Below are 23,381 nucleotides of genomic sequence, written 5' to 3' on the forward strand. Positions count from 1 at the left end.
TAACAAATATAAATATTCTAACTTTTTTAACTAGTATAATACTATATGTTATCGTATTTATACGATATATTTCAATTATAAGCTTTTATAAATATTGTCATTTCTTAAGAAAATGAGGTAAAAGTGGATAAGGTTAGAAATGAATGAAGGCAAAAATGAGAAAAATGGTTGGAGATGCTCTTACTATCCACCTCCATCTCCATTTTTTGGATTTTTTTTTTATTATGAAATTGATATATGGAAAAGAATCTGTAATACACAATATAGACGATAAATTCTTTTATTTTAAGTAGATATATGTTGGCGGTAAATTCCTTCCGATAGGAAAAGCTTGAATCAGTTTAACGTTAACGTAACATGTCTAATTCACTCTCAACAAGATAATTAACGATGCATAATGTTCACAAACTTTAATCACACAGAACACTGAGTAAATTATATATGATGCATTAACCTTTTATCTACTTCAAATATTCTCCAGATATCATCATCTTCAGTTGCCTACTCCAATAGTCATCTCGTTGCAATGCCGTCATTATCTTCGTCCTTGATTCAGGTCAATAACTACTACAATCAGACCGAAGGAATAAAAGTAAGGTTTCCATGTAAGAAATCACACGGAATGAATTTGTTATTCCACAAATCTCTAGATTATTGATGTGTTCCGCATTGGAATCATAAACAGCAAGGTCACTTGATTCAGCAAGATCATCTTTCACCTCAATTATAGGTTGGCCACTCTTCCTAAATCGCAATACTGTCATTGACCCATGTGGTGCACTAATGGTAAATAATTTTGTGAACGATCTTTGAACACCATGCTCCATCATCCAAACAGAACAAACATGTTTGTCTGTGTCTGTGTCTGTACTATATTGAAGCATGGCAAGAGACTCCCTTAGCTTAGAAACGGATAACTCTGTTTGAGTGTGTTGAGCTAAATTATCTGGGAGGTCTACCACTCTAAAGTTTTCATCCGTCATATCAAATGACATGATTAGATTATGAGTATGTATAGTCAACATGTGGTAAGCACACCAATAAATAAACCTATCAATAACTACCTGCGACCATGTAACACGAATTGATTTACTGGGCAGATTGCTAGATACATTTCTCCATTTCCCTGAGCTCAACGTATAAACCTTTGCTTTCCAAAGGTCGCTAGTTTCACTTTCCAAATCAACCCAAGAACGAAGTTGTGTAATCTCTACGATCTTGGGATCACTAGTAACCGGACAAACTCCAAAACCAACAGCTGTTACTTCGCCCCCACACACCATATTAGGCATATCAACAACAACCGACTTCCTAACTGAAGGGTTCCAAAGAACAGTCTTCGGGGATTTAAGGCTGCGATGAGCAGTCTCAGGGCCCCAATGATAACCACAACAATCCATGAGAGCTACCAACTATTGTTGAAAAGTTAAGTGAATTAACGGAAAATGGAAGAGTGGGAACAAACCTCTGTTGGAGGAAAGTATCATCATCTATAAAAGAAACATATTTATCTTCAGTTTCTACCAAATCTTCGTACTTTACAAGCAGATGTTGCGGATGAGTGTGGTGGGCACTGTGAGCTGCAATAAACTCAGAGCTATCGATCAAAGATTTCCATGCTTTTGAGACGGATCTAAACTGAAGCAATGGTTTGACAGGAAGCCTTTTGATGATGTCCTCTTGTATATGGAAAGGTATTTGGTCTGACATTTTGATGTTTTGGGTGGTGTGGGATATGAATTTTAGGGTTTTTATAATGTTAAAGGGTAGTGTGAGAGAAAGTAGTGTTAAATGGAAGACTTGGGGAGTAGATTTTTTAACCCGTGGAAATGGGATACTGCGATTTACATGTCATTAGTTGTGTGAATTGTGAATGCCGTTCTAGAAAAGAAAAAAAAAATAATGTTAATATTTAGTGCGTGACAAGCTAAAAGATTAAAAGTTTTTTGTGACTTTGGATTATAACTTTAAATTTTTTTATTACAAAAGTGAATACTTTATATAATTTATAAAAAGTAGGTCACAAATATTATTTGGTTTTAAAAATTATATTATTAAAAAGGTGTTCTGGATACATCCTTGGTATTAGAAAAATACAGATTTTTTTTTTCAGTTTTAATTATATCACGAACGGTATATTACGATTATTAAATACATATCCCTCTTCAAGTATTTATTACTCATTTATTCTAAAGGGTACAAATTTATATTCTCACTTTGTTCGGTTCTCATTCTTGTACTTTTCAAAAATTAATTCTCATTTAAATTTTGGTTTAAAACTGATGGAATGAAATTAAACTTTTGCCACAAAAGTTTGTTATATTTAAGACTTTGGGCACAAATGAAATTAAACTTTTGCCACAAAACTTTCTTATGTTGCCATATATGGTCCCTAGACTTTCGTATGTTCACACTTTCGACCCCCTTACTTTGTCGAATGCCACTTTCCACCCCTACTTTGTAAAATGTCATTTTTAAAACATCAAATTTGACCGCCAATATTTTCCACTCTTGTACCTTTCATATATTGACATGTTTGTAGAATTGACACGTTTGATCCCTACATAAAAAATAAATTTAAAAAAAAAACGCATTGTAATTTACAAAATAGGTCCATGTTCAAAATTATATTTATGGAAATGATGCACATGTTTAAAAAACTACATAAATTTCCCTCCTTAATAATAAATTTATAAAAGTGAGGGTTGCTCCCTACAAATAAAATAAATTACAAAACGGTCCCTATAAATTACAGAAAGAGGTCTATATGCAGATTTTCTTTTACAGAAAATGTCCATGTGTTTAAGACTTTTGTATGTGGGTAGCTTTGATCTTTGTTTAGAGATTAAATTAGAAAAATTGACCATGTAATTTACAGAAAAGAACCATGTGCATACTTTTTTCATGTAAATGGTCCATATGTTTAAAAAAATTACAAAAATAGTCTCTGCCTAATACAAAATTCAAAAATTACGCCGTCGCAAAACGTGGGTAATTGCACCATAGTTAGAATACTAATCTTTATTTTATACATTATCATATAATGCATTGACTTAATTTTGATTAACACACAAAAAAGGGATACTTAGGATGGTAACTAAGTCTTGCTTTTGTTCACATTTAGTTATTATTTATACATTATTTACCATTGAAGTTGTTAATGTTCAAAATATATCATTATGACTACATGAGTTTTGCGACATGTTCTTGGCACGTCAGATCCAATGGTTTTTTGCACGCATACACCCCCAAACCTTTTTTGGAAATTATTTAACCAAGAACACACATGCATCAGAGTAAAGGTACAACTTGCACACCCATGAACACACACATCAGATTTGTAGGTCTTGAAATCGTCTGAAAACCAAGAACACACTTATCATATTTGAAGGCTTCATTTTTGTTAGTGATAATAGGAGAATAATTAGTCATCCTTTATTAATGATACTAAACAAATATATAATGATTACAATATCACCTAAAAATATATATTGCAAATGATTTTACTTTGAATATTTTTTACAAATACAATATATGGCTAATACATACTTGATGCGACTTCGTCTCCAACCACCTGCTCTGAGGATGTGCTTCTATGCCGGAGACTGGTCTGCGAGGTCACAATAGAGAACAACGTTAGAGCCGCCCCAGGGATTGTGCCCCGGGAGCAGACTCCGATGGTCAAGTTAGATCATCTGGTAGATCTGAGATGGTTCTCTTTAGCTAGAGAGAACCATCTTGGTGCTGGTGGTGTATGGTGGCTGACGGCGGAGGGTGGCGGCTGAGCCACCCGGCCGGAGTCTAGGGTGGCGGCTGAGCCAAAGGGAAGGATCCCCCTCCATGGAGGAGGTACTGTTCATTATATAGGGGACAATTAGGTCAAGGGGAATTAGGTCAGGCCTTGGGCCAGCCCAATTCATGCCCAACTAGCAACGAGCTGGGTGAGGCCGCCCGGAGGCGCCGAGCGGGGCTGGCGAGCGCGCCCCAGGCAAGGCTGGCGGGCGCGCACCAGGAAAGGCTGGTAAGGGAACGCCAGGTCGGGCCGGCAGGAGAGTCCCCAGCGAGGCTGGCAAGGGAGTCCCCAGCAAGGCTGGCAAGGGAGAGCCAGGACAGGGAGTGCCAGGCCGGGCCGACGGGGGAGTCCCCAGCAAGGCTGGCACGGGAGTCCCCAGCGATGCTAGCGGGAGCGCACCAGGCAGGGCTGGCACGCTAGAGTGGTCTAAGTTATGCTAATAGACCATGTATCATCAAGTCCACCCAGTTCGATGTTATTGGTACGCGACCAATGACATTGGACTGGACTAAGTCATATAAACCAGCAGTAGAGTCCCCAGCGATGCTGGCAAGGGAGTCCCCAGCAAGGCTGGCAAAGGAGCGCCAGGCGAGGCTGGCATGCCAGAGCTGTCTAGGTCATGCTAATGGACCATACATCATCAAGTCCCCCCAGTCCGGTGTTATTGGTATGCGGCCAATGATATCGGGCTGGATGTAGCACCTAGTTCCTGGTATGTATTTTATTTAAGTACTTTTGCATTTTTGGCCTTGGACTCGGTGAGTTGAAGGACCAACTCGCCGAGTAGAAGCGGGATGGGACGCGGGATTTAAGTGATAGACTCGTCGAGTCGGGTCCCGGACTCGACGAGTAGGCTCTGTATGGACAAAACCCTAATTTGAGGGTTGCACCCTATTTAAACAACCTTATACAGCCTCCATCGCCCCTTTATGCTCCCAAAAACCCTCTATAGAAAACCCTAGCCATTGTTGAAGCAATCTAAGCCATTTTGGTGGATTTTGGTGTTGATAGTCTTAAGAAGGAAGGAGAAAGGCTTGAGGAAACAAGAGGAGACCAGAAGGGTTCGAGTTTGTGCTTCATCTTCTGCCATCAGAAGGTATAAAGTTGCTAACTTTCTTGTTCATTTGCTACATCCCATTTTGTGGAGATTTAGGGCTTTTTTTAGCCATTTTAGTTAGCCAACCATGAATGCAAGCATGGTTGGGGACAAGGGTTCGGATCTAGGTCCTTAAAGGGGTCACAAGGCAGAAAGTGGGTGCTTTTACGCCCAAGAAAGACTCCATGCAACCCAAGAGCTTGTTGTAGGACCTTTTGGACTCCTAGTCCCATGCATGCACGTAAAGTTTGTAACTTTACGTGCTAGAACGATTGTAGGAGCCCAGATCCACCTTTTGGTCAAGTGTTGTACCTCAGAAATCGAGGATTTAGTGTGTGGATGTCATCGACTCGGCGAGTCCGTTCTTGGGACTCGACGAGTCCAAGGCTTTGAGTCCCATATCTGTTGAGGGTCAAAAGGACTCAGTTGGGTGTTAGAAGGGTTGTAACAAGACAGAAAGAGTGACCCAACGCATTGGACTTAATTTTAGACCTGGAGTTCATGGGACTCGACGAGTGCTAGAACAGACTCGGCGAGTCCAAGGCAATCTTCTTAAGGTTGAAGATGAACTCGACGAGTTGTTCATACAACTCGGCGAGTCAAGGTCAGGACTTGTTCATCAGTTGAAGGTGAACTCGACGAGTGTTCATCCGACTCGGCGAGTCGGATGAAGGTTCATTGATGTTCGTAAGGAAGGGGAACTCATCGAGTCGTTGCCAAACTCGACGAGTCGAGTCGTGGATAAGGACGAGTAAAGGGAAGGGACCCGACGAGTTGACGGCCCAACTCGGCGAGTCGGGTCAACTGGAAGTTGACTTTGACTTGGACTTGGTTGGGGGTAAAATGGTCATTTTACCGTAAGAGTAGATATCAGTTTCTAACTGAGTGTTTGTGGGGATTGTAGCCGGAGGATTTCCGGAGCAGCAGCGGACGAAGGTTTCCCGCACAGATTATCAGCAGCTTCTTGTACGAGGTGAGTTACCTTCCAGTAGGGGTGGGTCGAAGGCCACAATGCCAGCCCACCAAAGAGGAGTATTCGAAAGATGATTGTCTTTGTGATAATTATCTTTGTTTCGTTATGTGCTTTGGTCATGAGTATTATCTGCATGATATGTTACGTGTATTGTAGGGATTAGGTTCCCTGACAGCGGCCCTTAGGGCCGTAGGGTAGGTCAGTACCCGGATATGCCTGACTGCGTGTTTGTACCTTGCTGTTGTATGCTAGCGGTAGAGGGTGGAATAGTCCCCAGTTACCGGTTGAAAGATACCAACGATGGTTACCGGTTGAAAGATACCGATGATGATTACCGGTTGAAAGATACCGACGACGGTTACCAGTTGAAAGATACCGATGATGGTTACCGGTTGAAAGATACCGATGATGATTACCGGTTGAAAGATACCGACGAGGGTTACCGGTTGAAAGATACCGATGATGATTACCGGTTGAAAGATACCGATGATATTGCTTGGTATGTGGTATGATGGGGGAACTCACTAAGCTTTGTGCTTATGGTTTCAGTTTTGGTTTCAGGTACCTCTTCGTCTAAGGGGAAGGAGCCGGCGGCGTAGCATCGCATCACACACACACACATGATTTCCGCATGGAGTTTTCTGGGATTGTACTCTGATATGTTACTACTTTATAACTTGGGTTTTCAGACATGATTCATTATTTATGAGATGATGTGTTTTCACAGTATTTTCTTATGAATGTTTTTATAAGTCGGTTAATTAAAAAGAAATTTTTGGACTTGAAAGTTGGGATGTTACACTGGACTTAGTCAAATAAATTATGCGTCGTCAAGTCCCCCTAGTCTTGCGGCCCATCGGGTCAGACTAGATAAAGCACCAATACAATAAATAATAAAGAGAAGTGACCGAACCTCGCCCACGAGAGTCGTGGGGTTGTGCGAAGAGCCAAGCACTACTTATGCAGCTTGAGCTGACTTAATACTCCTTTTTTTGATAGGAGTGCGAGCTGATCGGCGCAATGCAACGTAACTGTTGCTGTGATCATGCGGACCGAGGCTGCTAAAGAGTGTTACATGGCATTGATGACGATAAAGTGTCGGGCCGGGGTAGCTAAGGAGCGTAAGCTCGCCATTCAGTCTCTGAGACTGTTATTCGACATGATTGTTGTGGTAGTCATGCGCATATGGAATGTCACCGATATCCATCTACATAGTCTGCATTAATAACCGTCTTGAAGGTATTTCTTGCTTGGGCTACACCTAGCTAGATTCCCCCCAGTCTGATGTGGGTAGCGTAGGTAGCCGCATCAGACTATGTTGTCAAACCAATAAACTGTAAGGTTGTCGACCATAATATAAGTGGCAGAGATTCCAAGATCTGTGCGATTAGGTTGCTAGCGAGGGTCACACAGTGAGACTATTGCCGATAACCAGACATTAGAATTGTTGAGGGTAGGCAGTAAGGCTATTGGTAGGAAATATGCAGCGAGACTGTTGCCGATAGCCAGGTAGTGAAGATGCTAAGGGATACGCGGGGAGGCTAAAGGTAAGGGTTGCGCAGCAAGGCCGTTGCCGAGAGCCAGGCAACGAAGATGCTGAGGGATTGCGACGAGGCTAAAGTTAAGGGTTGTGCAGCAAGGCCGTTGCCGAGAGCCAGGCAACGAAGATGTTGAGGGATTACGACGAGGCTACAGGTAAGGGTTGCGCAGCGAGGCCGTTACCGAGGGCCAGGCAACAGAGATGCTGAGAGGTTGTAGGTTGCAGGGATGTTGTCTTGATAACCTTATTATTGGAGAATAACCTCGCTATAGCAGGATGTAGTGTGGAGCACAAGAGAACCATGATGATTATGAGAGAGGAAGCACCGAGAGGGCGGTGTTAGGTATGGAATAGGCTTCTGATGCGCTACTTATAGTGTGCAACGATGCGCGACTTATGTTGCGCAGCTTAGAAGAATAGCTTGGGCTTAGCAACCAACGATCATGGAGATGTTACGCAGGAGAGCATCGCGCGGAATGGATCGGGCTTGGCTGCCAGCGATCATAAGTACATCACGCGCGAAAGCATCGCGTGGATTCATATAGGCAGGTTGCGAGCCTTTGAGCCTCGTTGGCGGAGCATGCCGCTATAGCGGAGCCGAGCTTAGAAGTCAGGCGACTCAAGGCAAGGGTGTTGAACCTCGCATGCGGAGCGTGCCGCTATAATAGAGTCGGGCTGAGAAGCCAGACGACTCGAGGCGAGGGTACTGAACCTCGTATGTGGAGCGTGCCGCTATAATGGAGTCGGGCTGAGAAGCCAGGCGACTCGAGGAGAGGGTACTGAACCTCGCATGCGGAGCGTGCCGCTATAATTGATTCGGGCTGAGAAGCCAGGCGACTCGAGGCGAGGGTATTGAACCTCGCATGCGGAGCTCGCCGCTGTAATGGAGTCAGACTGAGAGGCCAGGCGACTCGAGGCGAGGGTACTGAACCTCGCATGTGGAGCTCGCCGCTATAATGGAATCGGGCTGAGAAGCCAGGCGACTCGAGGCGAGGGTACTGAACCTCGAATGATTGGGCGTAGCACCCTACAATCTATGTGTCTAGGTCGTGTGACTAGTCTAGGTTAAAGCGAAATGGTACCTGATGCTTTGCTGCATCGCTAGTCGTACTATTAATTGATGCATCGGTGTCTTGGCTGTTTGTGGAGAGCTATGCAGCGATGCTGCTTAGAGTTAGATAATGTAGCTATTGTCAAGTGGTGCGTAGCGAGACTGCTGTCAGGAACTGGTCAGCAGGGCTGTTGAGGCCCGGGCAGTGAGCTGCTAGCGATAGGTGAATAACACGACTATTGAGAGTTGGGCAACAAGACTACCGAGAGTTGGACCACGCGGCTACTCTTTCAATCCGGAATACCAATGTCACCTCGGGGATGCACCATCATCATGGTGTCAATTCTTTATGTACCTTAACTCTGCCCCTTCAGAATAAGAATCACTTCTACATAGTGTCGTACCAACCCCCCCCCCCTTTTGCCTTAGACGAGGCGAGGAGAGAGAAAGATGGGTGCGTAGCTGCTGAAAGCTGAGATGCATAGTTATTGGAAAGAGTTGGGCGAAGCAAGCGCTTGACAAGAGCTGGGTAGCGCGACTGGCGCAAGCTGTGCAATGCGAATGTTGGAAGTTAGACAATGTAACTGCTAACGACTGGGCTCTACGGCTGCTGAGCTGGGTCGCATGGCTGCTGAGGACCGAGTTGGGCGACTGCTGAGATTTAGGTAGTGCGGCTGCTTAGAACTGAGCTGTGAGGCTAGCGGAAGCCGGTCACCAATAATGTTGAGAGCTGAGCAGCGAGACTTCATGGGGTTGGTCACCACAGCTGCTAATAGCCGGACAACACGCTTGTTGAGGGTTATTTCAGAATGCGTCACGAGTAGTAGCAACGTACTACTCTTCTCCCTCCCTTTTTTTTTGAAAATATTGAGCTAGTTAGACCACATCTTCTTGATTTGGATTTAGCTAAATTGAATTAGAGCACACGAAACTGTTGATCTTATCTTGCAAAGACGACCCATTTTTATTGTTGAAATGACACAAAAATGCAGATAGCCCAAATTGTGAGGAGCCCAAAAGAAAATTGTAGTCTATTAGGCCCACGCCTACTTTTTCCTTCTTTTTTTTTGAAAGCGTCGAGTTGGCTTGACTCCAACACATCTTCTAGAATCGAATTTTGGTGAACGGAATTGTTGTAAATGGATGCTGAACAGATGATCTAATAAACTTAAGAATGGGCCATTTTGTGCTGGGGTAGCCCATAAAATTGTTTAGCCCATTTATAAAATTATAGACCCATTTATATAAGAAAACCCGAGTTCATTGTGGAAAAAAGGGGCCCAAGCTAATTTTTTTTTTTAAAATGTTGAATGGTCCAGGCCTGGCTCACAACGAATAATGATTTTTTTAGAAACATGTTTGTTGAGTGTAATCATATCACTTTAGTGTTGACTAATAGGCCAATTTATTCTTGCCAAAACTGGGCCATTTAATCGTTTTTTAGGCAGTCCAGATGCCAAAATATGTGGGAAGCTCAAATCATATGTTATAGCCCACGTACGAATGCAGCCCGTTAGGGTTTATGGAGCTTTAAGCCCAAGTTCTCTCTTTTGTGCGTCTGAATGCTCCAAGGGTATCACGCAGGGCCTTCTTGTTCTTGTTTCGTCTTGCCGCCTCCTCCTCATGCTCTCACGATATTTCCCAAGGGTGCACAAAGAGAAATCGAAAACTGGTGGCGATTTGGTTTTGGTTTCGGTGACCAGAGCTCCTGGTGATTACTTGCCAGAGTTCGAAGGATGCATTGGGATTAATGAAACATGGGGGTTGGCGATCGAACTTCGACGGATGCATTGGGATTAATCAAACATGCGGGCTGGCGATCGAACTTCGACGGATGCATTTGGATTAATCAAACATGGGGGCTGGCGATCGAGTTGGTTAGGGCAGCGATGGTCGAGTGGCATCCCTTGTATTGCAGGGAGATCGGCGGGTTGTGGTTGTTGGCGGAGCGATTGGAGATTTCCCGGTGGGTTTAGCTCCTCATCGGGACTCATGACTTGTAGGTGGAGGCCGGAGCAGCGACGAATCAAGGAACTGTGGTGAAGGAGCGGTGGTGCTAGGTTGCACCGGTGGCGCTGCGTTGCTGGGTTGTCACTTTAAGGTGGTCGGCGACTGGAGGTGGTCCGACAATGGCCTATAACTGAAGTTGTTGTCACCGAAGACATCTACAGGGATAGCTGATGTGAGCTCGCCGGCGACATTGGTCTGTTGTGTCGTCAGTTGAAGGTGCTCGGCGGCTGGAGGTTGTGTCAGTGACTAGGGGTGTATTGGAGCTTGCTGGGGTTAATCGGAGACGGTGATTGTTGTCGGAGCTAATCCATTGTAGCTAGAGTCGACTGGTGATGGTCGGTTGTCGATGCCTGTGACGGGAGTGGGTTTTGAATGAGGCAGTCACCGATTGTATTGGGAGAGACCCACGTGACTAGGTGGGACCACTTCGAGTCTTGTGGTCAAACCTTTCATTCAACATTCACAGCATGTGGGACCGACTGACTTTGGCATTTCATGTGTACCATATGCAGATAGGGTCCCAAGTACCCCTCTTTTTTTGTCGGTTTGAAAGAAACAACAAACGAAGTGTGCATCGTTTCTTGAACTTCTTCTTTTCTCTCTCTTTTTTCTTTTTGTTTAGTATACGCAAGAATTGGACCAGCTGGGTCCCCATGAAGCATTTTGCATTTTAGTTCGTTTTTATGTAGACAGCATCCCATTATCCCCCCCCCCCCCCCCCCCTTTTTTTTTTTGAAAACCATTAACCAAAATGGTAAAGCTATAGGGTAGAAGTAATTTTTACCCTTTGAAATGTACAAAAATTACAGCACATCTTAAATAGACTTGTGCATTTAGACTTATTACTGAAATAATCCTTTGATGGTATATAAACTGAAAGAAGGTAAAGACTTATAATGAGCTATTTTGTATTTTAAATAGACTTGTGCATCTTAAATAGACGTGCGCTCAATCCTCACTCCTAGAGGAATGCTAAATATCTCATAACTAGCCTCCCTTCTTCTCACAACCCACCCATGAAACTTCCACTAACCCTGTAGCACTCGTGTATGCTAACCATACATAACGCTGGACACTATAGACTTTCGCATACCTGATCCTACCCTAAGCCCTTCATCAAACAAGAACAGGAAATAAGGCCAAACCAAACATTCTCAGGCTATAAGATCTTAATTATGTACAGCCGTGATGCATACACTAAGCAACTACAGTAATGATGTCAATTTCATATAAGGAAAAGCCTAGGCTATCAGGCATCATATAATCAGGCAATTCTATCATGCAATTCCTGAAGATCCCTAGCCTAGTATTAGCATGTTGTTCTAATATACCACATAATCAAATAATCCGTAAGGTATTTTGGGGTCTATCCTCGAGCTCCAGCTGATCGTACACTTGCATCCTCCTTTATTATTTTGAAAACATTTTAAGAAAATCATTTTAAAATCTTGTCCTCAGCTTGAGACTGGAGACACACGAGTGTTTCCTCCAATTCACTCAAACCAACGCTCTGATACCAACTTATAACACCCATAAAATTCAAGCCAATTTAAAACTTTTTAAAAAATTTAAAACCATTAAGTTATTACAGTTTACTTTCAAAACAATTAAAACGTTAGACTATCCCCAGAATCAATCATGAAAATGTAAGGAGGTGCATGATCACGCCTTCGCCTTCCCGCGATCATCAGAATACCTGAAACAATAATCGATAAATGTAAGCTCGAAGGCTTAGTGACTTACCCCCAAAATACCAAAGTCATACAGATATAACCATATCATATAAACATATAAGCAAAAGAGCATGCATAATGAGCCTTCAGCCTTACTGGACCTCCTCGCAGGCCTTCAGCCTATCTGGACCGCTCTCTGAGCCTTCGGCATGTTTGGACCGCCTCGCAGGGCCTTCATCCTATCCGGACCGCTCACCGGGGCTTCGGTCTGACTGACATACCCTCTTGGGCCTGTAGTCTATCCGGACCGCCCTGGGTATGTTGGCCTTCAGCACAAAGCAGGACCGCCTCAACCCAACCCCCAATCAAACAAACATGTGCACATAATATCATACGCTAGCATATATAACAGTTAACTGATCTAACAGATCATCAATCATAGCAATGTCCTATAACCAGGATACAGACCTGACCGGTCACTAACATAGCATCATCCTATATACCAGGATACCGACCTAACCATGTCACTAGCATAGCATCATCCTATATACCAGGATACCGACCTAACCAGGTCACTAAGCATATCACCATCCTCACTACCAGGATGTAAATCAATAAACATATCATGCAATAAACCCGGATACAAATCCGATAAGGGTCGGCATTGGTGCCTTAGACCCTGTGGATATAGTGAGGATAACTCACCTGGAACTGCTGAAGTCACGCAAATAAAACTCCAGCTGCTGGTTGACAGATTCCCGAACTGTCAACATCAAACAATACCCAATTAATGGGCCAAAGCCCAATTGGGTTTCAAGCCCAAGGTCCAACTCACACTCCAAAGGCCCAAAAGTCAAGTAATAGGCCAAAGCCCAATATATGGCCTAATTTTCCAAATTGGGCCCAGATCTCTACATGGTCTTTCGTTAAGGCCCATTCAATTATTGTAGTCCAAACTCTTGGTATTCCCATGGTCCAATATCACATAATCATCAAGGCCCAGTTGTGTCCCACCTATGGCCCAATTTTCCAAATTGGGCCCAAGTCCTTCACATGGGCCTTATCCTAAAGCCTATTTAAATATTCTAATCCATATGCTTGTTTTTGGATGGCCCATCAATAACCCAATCACCAAAATCCAATAGAAAGGCCCAGCTCAAGGCCCAAGTAAAATTAGGGTTTTCACATGAAATGACGATTAGGGTTAAGTGTTTCTTACTTAACCCATTAAGGACTTAATCCATTAAGTCCAATATTGCCTTAGGTTAATTTGCCAATGATTATTAATTAATATTTTAAGTTTATTAAATAATTCTCGTGCGTGTCCTGATCAATCTCAAAATTAGGGTTTCATGGCATTGGGGTTTCCAACCCAAATACTAGCCCATTTATCAAATGGTTGGGCTTTTAGGTCAATTAGGGCTTCATTGGGCCCATTAGGGTTTCTTTGGGCCCACTAGGATTTCATTGGGCCCATTTTTTTCAAGCATCCCAAACGAGTCGAAACGCGCACGAGGCACACCGCTACCCAACACGGCGGCTGGTGGCGGCAGGAGGCGGCAGCCACCACCTCACGGTGATGGTTATGGATTTTCTATTGATTATTCCAGCACGATTACAAACAATATTACAATGAACACACACACACACACACTCAAAATAACATCATAAATACACACCCACAGCGACCCTTGTGGTGGCAGGTGGTGGTAGATGGTGGCAGCCACCACCTCACGGCGGTGGTGGTGGCCCTCTTATGATTCCGGCTAAGACAACCACCCACACACGATGTTACATACACGTCCTTTCTTCTCGGAAAATAAACCCAACACCCACCTATGGTGGGCGGCGACGGCAGCAGCGCACTAACGGCAGCAGCAGCGGTGACGACGTTCTTCTTGGCGGTGCCGACGACGTGCTTTACGAAGAAATAAGAGGAGGTGGGACGCGTTTCCGAGAATGAAAACCATGCAGACCCAACATCGACCTTCATCAGCCTTGGGATTCATCGGCAGCAACTTTGGTGGCGATGATGAAACACCTGAATATAAACGGAAAAGGAGGTATGGCCTTCTCTAACCACGAACGGCAGTAGCATCCCACACAAGTTGGTTTCCCGGTGGTCTTCGATGTCTCCGGTCGTAGAAAACGTCGTCGGTGACCTTTTTGATCGTCAAAATGGGAGTGAATGGGTTGGTGGCAGCTGGTAGGATGAAGAGGGAGTGGGGTGTCGGATGTTACATCCCTTAGGGTTAGGGCTTAGAGGTTACGTTATATACCCGTCTCACATAAACTTCTTCCCATATTGACACAACCCGCCCCTCTTTCTCCTTTTCCTTGCATTTTAAGTCCCAAAATTACCATTTAGCCCCTGACTCCATAAAATCCTTTCAACTTTGATCCAAGATTTACCAAATAACCCCCTTCTTTCATAATTCATTACAATTCAGGTACAATACTTACCAAACACACCCTAACTTCTGAAATCCTTTTCAAAATAAATCCCGAAATTACACTTTAACCCCCGAACTAACATCCCGATAATTATTATTTGATTTTTGGGCTATAATAATCTAAAATAATAATAATAATTACTTTTCGGGATTCCGTGTTAATTGTTTAATTATTCTATTTTAAACGGGATGTTACACATATTTTGGGAGTAAATTTTGCAACAGTATTCTTTAAAACGATACTATGATTTTAAATAAAGTATAAACAAATCGGTCTTTTCTGGGCGTGAAATTGGGGATGTCACAATGTGATACATCTGTTGGTGTTGAACTGGATTAGTAGACAACTAAACTACACCATCGTTATCGTAATACACCATTCTCACTTTCATGGGTAGAAGTTGTAGTTCATAAAGAAGGTTTTGAACCCAACGTGTTTAAGAAACCACGTTCGGAACGGCACGGTACAATGCATCGGCACTAGACCTAGACAACGTTGTTTTTATTTTTGAAGACTATGAGATTAAATTATCGCCCAAGTAAACATAGTGCCCCGAGATTGAAGGATGGGTATCGGGATAGCCTTCCTAATTTGCATCAATGTAGCATAAAATTGAACTAATTCCTAATTTTTTAATAATGAGACCATATGGCAATGTACCACTGATGTAACTTAATTTGCATTTAAGAGCATTTAAATGGGGTGTGTGTGGAGCATAAATATGAATGAAAACCTATTGAATTGCATAACTAATATCATATCTAATGGAAGTAAAATATTGTAAGGCCGATGTGATGTGATGATATACAATGGCATTATCAAGAAATGTGTCATCAAATGAACTCAGTTTTTGATTAGTGTCGACAGGAGTAACAATTGGCTTACATGATTCGAGAACTGCTCGACGAAGAATTTCACTGGCATAATTTTGCTAAAATAGAAATACAGACCCGTTTTCATGAGAAGTCACAACAGCACCTAGAAAATATGGTAGAGGCCCAAGATCTATCATGAAACCCTCTTTTTCCAGTAACTTCATAAATCGATGACATAGTTTATGTGGTGAAGTTACCAATAAGATATCATTAAAATACAAAAGAATATAAGTAGTTTCAGTACCCTGACAATAAACAAAGAGAAAATGGCCGTAATGATTGTGTGTAAATCTATGACAATTGGTAAATTCTCGTTACCAACCGTCACTAGAGATTAGCATCAACCAATGATCATAATAGAGCTTTTCATATTCCAGGAAAAATATGATAAGCTAAAGGGTCAAAATGAGTGACCGAAGAGTTATATCACTTTTAATAATGGTTGTATTTGGAAAGTACACAGCAAAGTGATCTCAATGATATAATTGTTGTAAAAATTTGACTCGGATTGGAGGACATATGATTTTATAAAAAAAAATCAACCGCGTTAATAACGGTATTAACATCAAAATGGAATAAAGAAATCGGTTGAATTTTGGCTAACGTCACTAAAAGTTAAATTGTAGTACTCCGAGAGATAAGGACTTTAAAAGGAAAAAGGTCAAAAAGGGAGTTCGTATGAAGGAGATACGATTTTTAGAAAAATATAAAATACAGGTTAAAAATAAAAGTTAAAATTTGGCAACGTAACCTTATGGAAAGTTGTAGTGCTAGTAGAGAGCTACACAAATATATAAAGAGGGTAAGAAACAAGGTTCATATAAGGAAGATATGAAGTTTTATAAAAGATTTAGAGGTACACGTGAAGTGGGCGCCATGCTCGACGCGCACGTATGACACCCAGATTCGTCGAGATAAGGGAGACGTGGACCATCAGAAGTGTGACACGTGGCAAACTCTGGATGGAGCCACAAATCGAGTGCATGTCGTGCTTGAAGTGCGCCGCGCGCACAACTACTATAAATAGAGGTGCTCACTTTCTGATTTTCTTACACCCAAAAACTCTCTCTCTATCTCTCAAGCTATTTCAGAAGTCCTCTTAATGGCACGAAGCTTCGGATGAGATAGCTTGGATGCTTCAGATTATGCTACGAGAGTGAGTTCACAAACCCAATTTCACTAATTTAAATGTTTTATCGGGGGGGTGGAATACGTGCTTATAAAAATGCTTTATCAAAATATATTTATATCTATAAATATCTATCGTTTTATAAAGCTTGTAACCTTAGGATAATGTAGCTATAAATACTATACCTAGTTGTAAGCTATGATATTATGCCTAAGAGTTATGATGCCCGATAGTCTAGGAAGATATAACATCACTAAATGTTATAATGGCCAAATCGCTAGGATAACATAATACTTAGAAGTAATGCTGGTCAAATGTAGGGATATGCATTGTACCTAATCGTTACTCTGCCCAAATATCCAGTTATGAAATTAACCATAATTAGGGCATATATGTATGGTAAACTATATATATATATATATATATATATATATATATATATATATATATATATATATATATGTTAGTCAATGAATTTCCCGTAACATACAATATTGCATTCGACCAATATATAGTACAAACTATGGAAAAAATTATGATTGAGGGCAAAATATAGAAGGCCACACAAATACCAAAAATACAAAGGAAATCTACAATGCACAAATAAATATACAGCTAACATCCCCCCCCCCCCCCCCCCCCCCCCCGCAGTCAGAACGGGAGGTCTTGAACGGACTTTCAGACTGGATCTGAAGTCAAGAAACAAAGTGGAAGGTAGTCCTTTGGTGAAGGTATTAGCATACTGAGACGAAGACCGGACATGAAGAACACAAATCTGACCCATAGCTACTTTGTCTCGCACAAAGTGAATATCGATCTCTATATGTTTTGTGTGTTGATGCTAAACCGGATTGGTGGATAAATAAACAGCACTGACGTTATCACAATACACAAGGGTAGCAGAAAGAGGAGGGTAATGAAGCTTGCGAAGCAAGTTACACATCCAACATGTCTCAACAACTGCATTCGCAACTCCCCGATACTCAGCCTCAGCACTGGATCGCGAAATGGTACCTTGTCACTAGGATGACCAAGAGAGGAGGTTTTGACCCATAAAAACACAATAACCAGAAGTGGAGCGACGTATGGTGGGGTAACCAAGCCAGTCGGCATCAGAGTAGGCAATAAGACCATGAGATGAAGATACATATAGTTGTAAACCGTGATCAAGAGTACCTCGAATATATCTCAAAATGCGTTTGAGAGCGGTGAAGTGAGGCTCCCGAGGATCATGCATGTAAAGGCAACCCGGCTGAACTACATATGCGATGTCAGGTCTCGTGAAGGTGAGGTACTGAAGAGCTCCTGCAAGGCTCCTATAAAGAGTTGGATCAGTGACAGGAGGACCTGTGCCATCAAACTTAGCCGATGTGTCGGCAGGAGTGCGAGCTTGTCTCGGTGGCATACTTCTGCTGAGATAGGAACATGCCATGTTTGTCTCTAGTAACTGCAATACCTAGAAAATAGTTCAGAGTCCCTAGGTCAGTCATGGCAAACTCTGAACGAAGAGTGGTGATGACTTGATGTAAGAGAATGGAAGATGATGCAGTCAAAACGATATCATCAACATAAAGTAATAAATACGCAGTCTGAGCGCCCTGTCTATATATGAACAAAGAAGAATCAGATTTGATGTTAGTAAACCCGAACCCTGTAATAAATTGAGCAAACAGATGATACCACGCTCTCGGTGCTTGCTTGAGTCCATATAAGGACTTCGAAGTAAGAAAACATGATCTGGAAAAGATCTATTATGAAAGCCCGGGGGCTGATGCATGTAAACGGTCTCCTGTAAATGACCATGGAGAAATGCATTTTTTACATCCAACTGATGAACCGGCCAGTGGTGTGAAGTAGTCATCCTAAGAATAGTGTGGATAGTAGCCGGTTTCACAACCGGGCTGAAAATCTCATCGCAATCAATTCCAGATCTTTGACTGCGACCATTGGCAACCAGTCGAGCCTTATACCGAGCTAGTGAGCCATCTGTATTATGTTTCTTCTTAAAAAGCCAAATACAGTTAACAACATTTGCAGTGGGGGGCCGAGGCACAAGTACCCAAGTCCCATTAGAAATAAGTGCATTAAATTCTTAAGTCATAGCATTGTGCCATTTTGGATCTTGAAATGCTTAAGATTAGTTTTTGGGAAGAGGAGATTGGGACGGCTGGGTGTGAAGATTTAATTTATCAATGGGTTTGAAGATTCCATGACGATCACGGGTTTGCATATGATGAGTGCGAGAGGAGGTGGGAATAAGGGGTGGAGAGTTTGGTGGGGGATTATTATGAGTGAGAGGGGGCTGATTTGAAGGAGAAGGAGACAAAGAGGGAGAGGTGTCGACATCTCCTTCAAGATGTTGGGTAGCGGTGTCGATGGTGGTTGTGCTTGGTTCGGGATGATGAAGGGAAGGTTGAGAGGGAATGGCTGGATCGTTAAAACAGTTACGTTGATCTTCAATATTAGGGAAATCATATTTGGGAGATTGATGAGGTGTCATTGATCTGAAAGGAAAGATTGATTCATCAAAAATAACATGACGGGAAATGATGATTTCTTTGGTATGAAGATTGAGACATCGATATCCTTTATAATTGGACGGATAACCAAGGAAGATGCATGGAGTGGAGCGGGGTTGGAGTTTACTAGTGTTGTTGAGATGGGGGTAGCATAAACATCCGAAGACACGCAGGTGAGTGTATGAAGGGTGTTTTTGGAAGAGTGTGTAAAATGGAGTGTCATGTTTGAGAGTGGTATATGGTAGAATATTTAAGAGACGGGCTGCCATATGAAGAGCTTCCACCCAATAAGTTGGTGGAAGATGGGCTTGGAACAACAGGGTCCGAATGGTGTTGGTGAGAGTGCGAAGCATGCGTTCGGATTTACCATTTTGTTGGGATGTGTAGGGGCAAGAGAAGCGCATGTGAATGCCATTAGTGGCACAAAGGTGGTGAAAGTGTTGGTTATCAAATTCTTTGCCGTTATCGCATTGAAATATTTGAATATTTTTTTTGAATTGATTATTAACGTATGCTCGAAAATGGAGAAATTTAGAGAAAACATCACATTTGTTTCATAATGGATATACCCACACAAAATGAGAATATTGATCAAGAAAAATGACATAATATTTTATTCCACTATGATTTATTAAAGGGGAAGTCCAAACATCGGAATGAATGACATGAAAAGGAAAGTTAGCATCAGTTTGATATAAATGAAACGACAAACGGACACGTTTGCCAAGTTGACAAGCATGACATAAGATACTAGGATCTTTTTTATTACACGAGATAAACTTTTTGGATAGTAAATCGTTGAAGACTTGAGTGCCGGGATGACCAAGTCGTTGATGCCACGTGGAAGAACTAACACTGAGAAACACTTGAGGAAGTTGTTTTGAGAAGGGATAGAGGTAGCGCGTGCTGTCACATCGAATGAGGGTTTGTTTGGTGAGGTAGTCCTTCACAGAAAAACCAAATTCATCAAATTCAATAGAACATTTATTGTCACGAGTGAATTTTCGAACATAAAAAATATTTTTAATAATTTGAGGTGTAATAAGGATATTTTTAAGATTTAGAGGACGAAAAGGATGTTGATAAAGAGAAGAGTTGCCGACATGGGTAACTGGAATGCGAGATCCATCACCAACTATGACTGAAAATTTGTTACAATTATTTTTAATGGAAGTGAGTATACCTGAGTCGGCATGAAGATGAGCAGTCGCCCCAGTATCCATGTACCAATCTGCCGTTACGGGGTCCTGATGGTTCATAGTAGTGAAAGCTTAAGGAAGTGTTGTGGGTTGATCCGTAACATTCGGGGCCTGCTGCCAATTAAAAGGAAGAAGTGGTTGTGGTCCAGCAAGAAAAGCTTGTTGGGATGTGTGCTGATTGGCCCAAAATGGCTGCTGTCTTGATTGGGTCTGCGAAGGATTGGGCCATCGAGCAATCTGATTAGGTGAGGGAAGGAGCCCAGATTGCTGGTCGGTTGGGATGAAAACCCAGCGTCCGCTGGGATTAGACCCTGCCGATGGAAACGAGACCCCGCCTCCATTGTTTCGGTGGCCATGTCTTCCTCTACCACCATTTCGTCCCCTGCCGCCACCCCTATTTCGACCACCACCATGATTATTGCCTCGGAAGTTGCTGGAATTAGACGATTGAGTTTGATGATTGGTGTTTAAAACGTGGTGAGAAAAAGAAGAATTTGTATTAGAGGCTTGAGGAATACGATTTTGTTGATTTTGAAGAGTTTGTTCTTCAATGGAAAGCATAGATCGCATCTCAAGGAGTGTAGGGAACGGATTTCTATGACGAATTGTAGTGGCGATGTGATCGAATTTTGATGACAGGCCATTAAGAGCGTATGTAACGAGGGTGCGCTCGGTAACTTTAGAACCGATGTTGGCTAAGAGATCAGAGATGGTTTTGATGCGAGTGTAGTATTCCATAATAGTATAGTCACCTATAACAATGTTGCGAAGTTGATTCTCGAGTTCAACTGCATTTGCTTCCTTGTTGTCACGAAAAAGGTCTTCAATAGCTTTCCACAATTGAGCGGCTGTTGCATCAGGTATCAATATGGTTTGGATGAGAGGTTGAGAGAGAGTGCCAAATAACCATTGTTTCACTATTGAATAAGAAGTACACCAATCTTGATATGTTGGTTTATGGTTGGTGCCATCGAGATGCCTGAAAACTTTATATGCAGTGCAATGATTCTTGAAAAACTCAAGCCATGCATCGTAGTTTAGTCTATCAAGGTCAAGGATCAAAGGAACATATGACTTGATGTTGGTGATTCCATACATCTTATCAAGGTGAGAAGCCATTGAATTGAGTAAATGGAGAAGAACAGAAGACTGGATATGTGGGAATGTCGACTAAAACTTAGAAGGAATCAAGAGGAAAAGAAGACGACTAGGGTTGATTTAAGGCCTGATACCATGTTAGTTAATGAATTTCCCATAACATACAATATTGCATTCCACCAATATATAGTACAAACTATGGAAAAAGCTATGATTGAGGGAAAAATATAGAAGGACACACAAATACCAAAAATACAAAGGAAATCTACAATGCACAAATAAACATACAGCTAACAATATATATATATATATATATATATATATATATATATATATATATACACACACACACACACACACTAGATAATTATGAGATCTAAAAGATATAATTAACAAATATAAAATTAAAGGGGTTTATATTATGATAGTTATAGGAAATCACTAAGAAAGATAAAAGATAAAATACCTAAGGTTAATGTGTTAGTGAGATATTAATATTCATCCTTAGTCTGATTAAATTCGGTTACCCCGAACCTGTAATCGCTAATCTTGCAAGAGCTAAAAGATATGTATAGATCTATACGGGGATTGACACCCCCACCTGCGATTGCTAGCTACAATCCCGGTAGGATAACTTTCTTATTAATCACTATTCGACACCTAATGAAGGGTCATGGTTGAGTAATCACTAGTCAAACAGTGTCGATTATGGGGGCTTATGGTAATACATTAGAACCACCTTATTGATACAACTACCAAGAAGGAAGCCTTAGAGTGGTAGATAAAATACGTTAGGATTAGTAAAATATCCTAAAAGATAGTAAATTAGGATTAATAAAACATCCTAAAAAGATAATAAGATAGGATCGGTAAATATCCTACAAAGATAGTAAATTAGGAATTGTAAAGCATCCTATCGAGATAATAAGATAGGATTTGCAGAATATCCTAAAATGATAATAATTAAAGAGGTGATACAATAAAACATAGGAAAACATGAATTTAAGAATCATAAAAATTTATAGAAAGTTTTCTAAAAAGAGTTTAATATACGTTTAACTCAAAACCTGTGTACTCACCAACATTAGGTTGGCGTTTTCAAAAATCACATGTGTTCCTAGGATAGAATAAAAATCATGACAATGAAGGATTTTTAGCTTGAAGACATATATGTTTTGTTCAATAGATAGTTATGGTTTGTGCTCTATGAATTGAGTAATCTATGTACCGTCACCAGTTGGCATTTCCGCCAGTGGTCAGCAAAGGTGTGACAAAATCACATACCGTAAGCATAGTCTACAATCTTTTGTTCCACAACCATGGTATTTTCTTTAATCCATACAATGAATTCTTCAAAAAAACACACATAAACTGGCATTTCTGTGTCACATAACCCATAGGCCGATGTATATAAACCATCTTATGTAGGTTTTTGTGAAGAAATACGTTCTTCATAGACAATTGTTGGATAATCCAAGACTGAGATACTACTATACTAAGAACAATGTGTATCGTTTCCATCTTCACCACCGGACTGAATGTTTCACCATAGTCTATGCCAACTTCTTGTGATCTTCCATCACAAAGTAAACATGCTTTTTACTATTTGATGATCCATCTGGCCATGTTTTATTACTAAAAATCTATGTACTCCTAAAAATATTTATTCCTGACTTCTAAGGTACTAATTGCCATGTCTTGTTATCTATAAGAGCATGGAATGCATCGAGTATTGCACTCTTCCAATCCGGATTTTGTAAGGCTTCGATTGGGTTTCTGGGAAAAGGGTGAGAAAGTAGTAAATGTGTATGGGTTTAAGGGTTGTTGTGGTTTAGAAATACATGAAAATTTTCAATTCATCAAATATGACATGCCACCAAGATCAATTTGTGTATTAACAATAATAAACATAAACCAACTGAGGAACACTTACCAAGAATAGTGATAACTTCCATGATGTTGAACATGCCA

At 41.5% G+C, this 23,381-nt stretch overlaps 1 protein-coding gene across 1 annotated transcript; it reads right to left on the reverse strand.

Annotated features, from left to right (window-relative positions):
- Window positions 1-557: 557 nt before the first annotated feature.
- On the reverse strand, window positions 558-1,710 carry LOC145157308 (putative F-box protein At5g15670). The gene is made up of 2 exons (XM_079076367.1): window positions 1,525-1,710; window positions 558-1,412 (listed from the first exon to the last, which is right to left on the reverse strand). Exons 1-2 carry the CDS (start codon window positions 1,708-1,710, stop codon window positions 558-560), a joined length of 1,041 nt encoding a protein of 346 aa, XP_078932493.1.
- Between the last annotated feature and the right edge of the window lie 21,671 nt (window positions 1,711-23,381).

The sequence above is a fragment of the Lactuca virosa genome, chromosome 2, assembly GCF_052849685.1.
Source record: "Lactuca virosa cultivar CGN04683 chromosome 2, Lactuca_virosa_CGN04683_v6, whole genome shotgun sequence".
NCBI classification, from domain to species: Eukaryota; Viridiplantae; Streptophyta; class Magnoliopsida; order Asterales; family Asteraceae; genus Lactuca; species Lactuca virosa.